The 9070-nt window shown below is 44.0% G+C and overlaps 1 protein-coding gene across 1 annotated transcript in view; it reads left to right on the top strand.

Moving 5' to 3' along the window:
* The first annotated feature begins 6095 nt into the window (after positions 1-6095).
* Positions 6096-9070, top strand: part of ACSL5 (acyl-CoA synthetase long chain family member 5) — a 38351-nt gene continuing 35376 nt past the window's right edge. Inside the window, exon 1 of the mRNA XM_075842775.1 lies at positions 6096-6212. Coding sequence (XP_075698890.1) covers positions 6203-6212 — 10 coding nt within the window. The 5' untranslated portion in view covers positions 6096-6202. The remainder of the gene's footprint in view (positions 6213-9070) is intronic.

Genomic DNA, 9070 nt, shown 5'->3' with positions numbered 1-9070 from the left:
GTGTCGGCAGCAGGCTGACCCCATCATAGGGCCACATAGTAACTGCACCGTGATGCCGACCATAAAATTATCACATAGCAGTGCCCACAGAGTCGTTACTGCTGCAGCAGAGCTCATACTAATGAACTGTTGTGGCCAGCCTGGGCATGTAATATTTGACGTACACCCTGCCTTGGAAGTTGTGGTACTGCTCCCCACATCTTCACTGTGCCCAGCAGAAAGTGATTCTATGACAGGATATTACTCCCAGCAGCCGGCACTGTTGGGTGTAATGATCATCTGATAAAACTCATTTGCAATCAGCTCAGAGCTGGAAAGCTGCAATTGATCCCTGGGATTTGAAACGCTCCAAAGTTCACTGTCAGGTTTTTTAAGGCATCGATGAGATTTAACCTCCCCTCTAATCCCACAATCTCATAAATTGTCCCGGTTTTTTATCGCATAGTGATCCAGCATGAAGTCAAGAGATGGTAGAGTTGGCTGCGATCGTTTGTAGTCCTGAAGCAGTGAATTCATTGAATTAAAGAGCAGGTCCAGTCTTATGCAAATAAAGCTAAATCATAATATAATAAAAAGTTCTGCAACTTTCTAATATACTTTGTGTTTCAATTCCTCACTATTTGCAAGATGCATGCTTGTTGTCAGTGAATGGAAACTTATTGATCAATTTCAGAAGCTAAAAAAAACTGTCCTGCCCTTATCCTGCTCACACAGCTGCAGTTTGATACAGTTTAAGGGTATGTTCACACGCAAACGTAAAATACGTCTGAAATTACAGAGCTGTTTTCAGGCGAAAACAGCTCCTGCATTTCAGATGTTTTTGAAAGTGCACACGTTTTTCGCGGCGTCCATTACGGACGTAATTGGAGCTGTTTTTCAATGGAGTCTATGAAAAACGGCTTCAATTGCGTTCCAAGAAGTGACATGCACTTCTTTTACGCGCCGTCTTTTGATAGCGGCGCGTAAAAAAAAAGCCCGTCTGCACAGAACACCGTAAGACCCATTGAATTCAATGGCCAGATGTTTACCGATGGTTTGGAGCCGTTTTTTTCGGCCATAATTCCAGGCGAAAAACGCCTGAATTACGTCCGTAAATAGTGCGTGTGAACATACCCTTAGAGTTGGCAATACAAATTTCTCCCCTGTCCTGAGGGTTTGATACAATGTATCCAGACTAGATAATCTTCTGTGAGCTAAACAAGAATGGACTCCAGACTGATACATTTTACCTGGACTGACACATTGTAACAAACTATCAGGACAGAAGAGTGATTTGGGCACACACACACACACACACACACACACACACACACACACACACTCTCATTTATATAGTATTGAGAGTGCTCATTCTAGTGCAATTACAAAATTGTCCCTTTGCACTGGGATACTCAAGGTGCTGAATTACTAGAAATTCCAAATTATTGGACGTTTGGACTGATGTACGTAAAACACGGTGCAGATATCTATATGTTTTCTAACTATGACTCTCTAACAGTGCATCACCACTGATCTCCGACGTACCACTGATCCTGAAGCCTGGCACTGTCATTCAGACACTGGCACTGGCATCCAACAAAGACTATGGTGGGAAAATGCCATCAGCACTGGTGTTGACCCAAGACTACAACTATGCTGGTCAGGATCACCTACATGTTGTCAGTCCACTCATCAAGTGTTGGTCCAGTGGCAATGCTGACAGTCCTGGGGCAGAGTTTAATGAAACATGATGGCTTCCCTGGCCAGACACCAACATATTTGCCTTTCCAGTCCACCGCACAATTTATTTTTATTAATGCTCCTTTAACATATTGTGACATTTAGCAGAAAATCAATCCATCTGAGCGGCCTTTAAACCTTCCTTCTATAATAGCAATAGTAATCATAAGGGCTGATCAGATAAAGCTCTTTCCACACGCTGAGCGGCTTCTTATCAGTCAATGGTTCCAAACTCTAATGTTAGTAAGAAGTCAGAATAAGTAGAAACTTACCCCCCCCCCCCATCCTCAACATGAAACATTAAAGTCAATTGAATAATTTTCTGCACGTGAGCTTAAATCTTGCAAAAATAAATGTTTAAAGTACATTAGCAACTAAAAAAAATGTCATACACTGGCTATAGACAACAATATGTGGCCACGATTAGGTATCCAGAGCTAGATGAAGTACTGTGGACAGAAGAGTTGGAAGAGTTCCGGTCCCCTAAATAGGAGGAAAAATCAGGGTCCAGGTAAAAGGAAAGACTTGCACAAACACAAAATATAAAAAGATAACAAATTGTATTGGCTTAATCACAACAATGCACAGAATGGACTGAGTGTGGATCCCATTCCGGGACCTCAGGCACTGAAATTAAGGGTATGTGCACACACACTAATTACGTCCGTAATTGACGGACGTATTTCGGCCGCAAGTCCCGGACCGAACACACTGCAGGGAGCCGGGCTCCTAGCATCATACTTATGTACGATGCTAGGAGTCCCTGCCTCGCTGCAGGACCACTGTCACGTACTGAAAACATGATTACAGTACGGGACAGTTGTCCTGCAGCGAGGCAGAGACTCCTAGCATCGTACATAAGTATGATGCTAGGAGCCCGGCTCCCTGCACTGTGTTCGGTCCGGGACTTGCGGCCGAAATACGTCCGTCAAATACGGACGTAATTAGTGTGTGTGCACATACCCTAACAGGCACCAGGACACCCTGTGTAGACTATTCATAAAAACAGGAACACCTAAGAACCCTAGAAGAAACCTGCCCCACCATCCTCAACAAGAAACATCAAAGTAAATTTTTTGCACATGAACCTTAGTCTTGCAAAAATAATTTAAAGATTTTAAAGTGCATCAGCAACTAAACAAATGTCATACACTGACCATAGACAAAAAATATGTGGCCACGACAAGGTGAACACTCTTATGTCCCTGACTGGATCAAGGACTGTGGAGTACCCTGGACAGAACATTGGAGAGGATTCTGTCCCTTGAAAGAAGGAAAAAGTAGGTCCAAATAAAAGAGTTATACATATGCAATATATAAAAAGATAACAACAGTAGCTTCCTCATAACAACAATGTACTGTACGGACTGAGTGGAGACCCCATTGCGGGACCTCAGGTACTAAAACTAATAGGCACCAGGACAGAGCCCTGTGTTTTAAGGCTGTTCATAAAAGTATGGACAACTGGGAACCATGTGTTGAGGAGGTCCCTGGATTCTTGAGGTCACAGAACAGTAGTGGCCTTTTGCCCCATCGTATAGTCTGGCCCTGTCTACTAGGTTCCAGAGGATCCATATAGCCTTCCTTGTGGGTGCATACAATAGTCATCAATGGAAATAGGTAACATTTACTATATTTAATGGCTCTGATAGCCCCTCCATCTATAAGGATATCTTCCAGGAGCCCCCTGTAGATCATACAGCATTGCTACTGGTAATAACTACATGGTTTATTTCCTGGATCCGTCTTACCATTTATATTCATTTCTTTCCTGGGTCCTCCCACAATTGCACTCATTGCAGTGCTCCTTTATCTGGGAGGGACCTAAAATATTGTTCATCCATAGCCTCATGGTTAACGAATAGAATTCCAAAATTACAGTAAAGACTGACACATGCATACTAGCAGGGGGCAAAAATGTAACAATATATGAGAATGAAGAGTTACATGTTATTCACGATATGTGAGGAGTTGGCCGACGACCCCTATGATGAATGCCACAACTCTGCAATTTTAGCATCTATTATGTGTGTAAAAGACAAAGATAACTAAAATAAAATTGCTACATGAACTATTAAAATAATTAAGACAGGAGGATGGTCAGGGGTTAAGACTGGGGCATTTTTTTTATTTTATTTAAAGGTAAGTCGGTGTCCAGTCTTCTGTGAAAAAAAAACAAAAAACAAATCATTGTATAAGAAATTAACTTTGGTGTTTTAACATTTCATAATTTTCAAGATCTCTGCTTGCTGCCAGTGAATGGGAACATTATTGTTATATCCCCAGACTGAAAACTGGTACAGACCTGATACTTCTCACAGCTTATGGTTTGTTACAATTGTATCCAGTCTAGACAATCCTCTGTCAGCAGTACAACATCCAGATGTGGCTCACAATGAGCTGGGAAAATGGGACTTCAGTGAGGCCCTGGGGTAGAGGCTCGATGATGGGCACCTCACCCTGTGAGCATGGGACCCGCTTACTGTTAGGGCACAGGGGCCCTCAGCTCTCTGGGTCCCCCATTGCAATGGACTTATAAGAAGTGTAAGATCGGACTCCCTCTAATCCTGTCAGCTTATCAGAATTGACATAAAACCTGGATAGTGAAGGGTTTCGCAGCCGTTTATCTTGCATTTGTCATTGACCTTTCCCCTGGTGACCCGAGCAGACTGTGACTCATGGAAACGATTGTTGGTGCACAGGTTAATTTAAAGTCACAACGTGTAACACAATGTATAATAGAGAACCCCCACCCACTATAACTGTATACACAGTGCGTACAACGCTAACTCTCAAGGGTCCCCAGTTCTGTTGGACAGTTCCCGGATCCTTGCAGTGTCCCGTTCTCCCAGGACTCTCCATATCTATCAAGTAGAAGAGATCAGGAAGAGATTCACGCTCCCTGCTTCTTCCATGGCTTGCCGGGTAGACTATAGACCATTTATGGCGACCTGCAGCCCAATAATGGGGAGCTGGGGATGTGTAGGGTATCTCCACCTACATCTGTATCATAACATAGATCCCCCCCTATAGGTGACAGTTGCAAATCTGATAACAACATTACATTGGGGGCATTGCTATTTATGCAATTATCTAATGTATTATTTAATTAACATTAAGGGGGGGCTTCCAATGACAAGAAAAAGCCCCTAGACATACCTATGTAATTCTGGAATTACTCCACTCCCTCTGCCCCCTGCCCTTGTTAACCTACTGATAGTAGGAGAGGAGACAGATGGAAGGAAGAAACAAGGATCAGACTACACAAGGTTTGTTTGTAGTCTGTAACCATGGAGACACATTGGTCTGCATAGGAGCTGTAGACACAAAACGGAAATTGTTGTTTTTCTTGTGTTTTTTTTAATCAAGCTTATGCGCAAAGTTCTTCATTTTATTTTAGAAACATTTTGCTAAGTAAATTATTATGCAAAACTCAACATCTCTTTTAGCATAACATAGGTTACTTTTGGTAGACAATGTAACCAATAGCCCACGATTATATACAAGAGCACAGGGAGCTCCAGGCCTGCCCAGTCTGTGGAGGAATTGGTCCAGTTTGGTCAACCCCATTATAGGAGGTGAATTCCATTAATGATAAGCTGAGTATGGGGCTCCATGTTGATGGGACCCCAGAATTAACTGCTATTACCTGGAGAACCACCGAGCTAGCACTTCATCTCCGTGCAGCAGCACTATAAGGAAATGAAAGCAAGGGGATGGCAAACTGGGCAATTGCACAGGGACCCAATTTGATAGGAGGACTGGACCCCTCCTTGGGAAGCACTGGCTTGGACCACCAGGAACTTAACCATTACCCCTTCCCTATTTAGGCATTGAATGGCATTATTTATCATGCACAGCATTGTGTGGGCACTGCATGGAAGCATTATTTGGCATCGTATGGCAGCATTTGGGTATGAACATTAGAGTAAAGAGGGTATGATTATATATGTAATTTATTTTTAATTATAAAAACTATTTTCCAAAAATGTGAGGAGGGGTCTACTTAAGGTGTTGCCCAGGACCATATTTTGTATAATACGATGGGCAACTGTAGGACCCCTCTAACGACAGGGTGTCTGGAGCAGGGGGGCACCGTCTATCAGATCAGGCCATGACAATGAGTTATCTATAGCTCTGTCCCAGACAGACGAGTAGGTGTTGAATTCCGCTCTTTTCAATATTCGCACCTCACTTGCAAATCTCCTGCACAGGTGACTGCATTCTGCTTGCCCCAAAATTAAACTTTCAAATCTAGTGACGGGCCCTATCCGGGGAGGACGGTTCAATACCCCCCAGGAGCACGCTGTCATCACGCGGTATTTAAACACAGACTTTTCTACCTTTGTACCGATTGCAGCCAAGGTCCAAAGATTAGACTACAAGTGCAATGTGCGGCTTTTATTAGAGCTGCCCCGAGGACGGTATCAGGGCAGTTCCTCAGAAGGACTTGTCGGGATACCAGCCGGTGCCAGGTTCCTGTATGAGAGGAGGTAAGTCCGGGTCTGGCTGCGGAAGGGGGTGGAGGGGAAGGCTGAGCAGGCTGTAGGGCATTGGTCTGCAAGCCGGGACTCTCCAGCTCTTGTCAAACTACAACTCCCAGCATGTCCTGACAGCCGCAGGATGGGAATTGTAGTTTCACAACTGGCTTGCAGACCCCTGCTATAGTATCTTAATGAGGATGCAGCCAGGCAGAGGTGCAGCATGAAGCTCCTGGACCCAGTGCAAACTCCCTCCTGCTGCCTGCGCACCAGTGATGTCAGGATATGATGACATCACTCCGTACAGGATCTATATACCGTGTCATAATAAAGGATCCATGTATATGACATCATCGGGCAATTAGTCATTGCACCTCTCTCCAAGGCTGGATTATAAGAGGGGCAAATTGCAAGTAGCCTCCACCTTCTAGGGGCCCCATAGCAATGATCAGGTGGAGTGCAGATTGAGGAGCATGATCTGGTGGCATTATGTGGGCACTGCCCGGCATGATTATAGGGTTGGTTTTATAATCCTTTCTCCATATACACTCCCATGCATTTAACATGGGCATTTTAGTACGGAATCTCACCTCATTTTTGGAATTCTATCTTGCAAGTGAAATATTAATATGACCGACCTTATAGTAAGTATTAGTCTTACGAGTCACTGCTTGTTATACAACAACTCCATCCAAAACCTTAACCATTCTGCTGCCACTCCAAAGGACCCCAATATCCTTCCCCCTGGAAGCTGAGATATGAGGAGCTGTTTGCAGGATCCTCACATGGCGCTGTCCCTGTTTCTGCCTGTGACATGAAGGGAACAAGATGGACATTGGCGATTTTCTTTTCTTAACTAACAAGACGGTGACTGGAGGGTTAAATATATCTATTTTTTACGCATTGACCCTGCAATGTCAGAGACGAAAATTTACCAGAGACCACCTTGTTCCCTACACAGTGCGAGGACCCTGCAAACAGCCCCTGATATCTCAGCTTCCTCATGGGGGAGGAGTCAGCTACATTTTTAGGTTTTTGGCCGTGCCCATAATCACTGTCCACCCGCATTTTCGGCCCGTGCTCACAGTTTGGGAGCACGGTCCGTAAAAAGCAAAAAATAGGACATGTCCTGTCTTCTGCGGAGGCTTTCTATGGCCCGGACACTTTCCTGTATATATACGAGAAGGTGTCCGGGGTCAATAGAAGTGAATTGGTTCGTAATTGAGGATCATAATTACAGTCTGCAATTACGGACAAATTCTACAGTGGTGTGCGTGGGGCCTGAGTGCGTGCCCCTTCACCTCGCTGCAAGTAACTGGACATAAAAAAAAACAGGTATTATAATTGCTGCTTTTTGCGCAGGTGGAGGAGGATTGTTTACACCGTCACTGCACCAAATTAGCTTGTACATTGTTAATTAAATGAATTGCATTGTGGAGAGTTCACATTTTAATTGGCTCCCAGTGTCCACCCTGCAAGTTCACACACGAAGCAACATCCAGACACAAGATCACATCAAATATGTCACAGAGGTGTAAAATGTACCTGTCATATCCTCAATGCAAGAAGCCACCCCTGTACCCCAGTCCCCACTATAGTCCCCACTACAGTCCCCATCATGTTATGTATATAAAAATATAATCTCCAGGGAGAGCTGCTGAGCTGTGTATCTAATCCTACAATGTGTGATACTGTCTGCTGAGCTGTGTATCTAATCCCATCATGTGTGATACTGTCTGCTGAGCTGTGTATCTAATCCTATCATGTGTGATACTGTCTGCTGAGCTGTGTATCTAATCCTATCATGTGTGATACTGTCTGCTGAGCCACCGTATCTAATCCTATCATGTGTGATACTGTCTGCTGAGCCACTGTATCTAATCCTATCATGTGTGATACTGTCTGCTGAGCTGTGTATCTAATCCCATCATGTGTGATACTGTCTGCTGAGCTGTGTATCTAATCCCATCATGTGTGTTACTGTCTGCTGAGCCACCGTATCTAATCCTATCATGTGTGATACTGTCTGCTGAGCCACTGTATCTAAACCTATCATGTGTGATACTGTCTGCTGAGCCGCTGTATCTAATCCGATCATGTGTGATACTGCCTGCCGAGCCACTGTATCTAATCCTATCATGTGTAATACTGTCTGCTGAGCTGTGTATCTAATCCCATCATGTGTGATACTGTCTGCTGAGCTGTGTATCTAATCCCATCATGTGTGATACTGTCTGCTGAGCTGTGTATCTAATCCCATCATGTGTGTTACTGTCTGCTGAGCCACCGTATCTAATCCTATCATGTGTGATACTGTCTGCTGAGCCACTGTATCTAATCCTATCATGTGTGATACTGTCTGCTGAGCCGCTGTATCTAATCCGATTATGTGTGATACTGCCTGCCGAGCTGTGTATCTAATCCTATCATGTGTAATACTGTCTGCTGAGCTGTGTATCTAATCCCATCATGTGTGATACTGTCTGCTGAGCTGTGTATCTAATCCCATCATGTGTGTTACTGTCTGCTGAGCCACCGTATCTAATCCTATCATGTGTGATACTGTCTGCTGAGCCACTGTATCTAATCCTATCATGTGTGATACTGTCTGCTGAGCCGCTGTATCTAATCCGATCATGTGTGATACTGCCTGCCGAGCTGTGTATCTAATCCTATCATGTGTGATACTGTCTGCTGAGCTGTGTATCTAATCCTATCATATGTGATACTGTCTGCTGAGCTGTGTATCTAATCCTATCATGTGTGATACTGTCTGCTGAGCTGTGTATCTAATCCTATCATATGTGATACTGTCTGCTGAGCTGTGTATCTAATCCTATCCTGTGTGATACTGTCTGCTGAGCCGCTGT

This window comes from Rhinoderma darwinii, chromosome 11 (genome assembly GCF_050947455.1).
Source record: "Rhinoderma darwinii isolate aRhiDar2 chromosome 11, aRhiDar2.hap1, whole genome shotgun sequence".
In the NCBI taxonomy this organism is placed as follows: Eukaryota; Metazoa; Chordata; class Amphibia; order Anura; family Rhinodermatidae; genus Rhinoderma; species Rhinoderma darwinii.
Note: the sequence above shows the minus strand (reverse complement) of the source record. Positions and strands in the feature narration are given on the sequence as shown.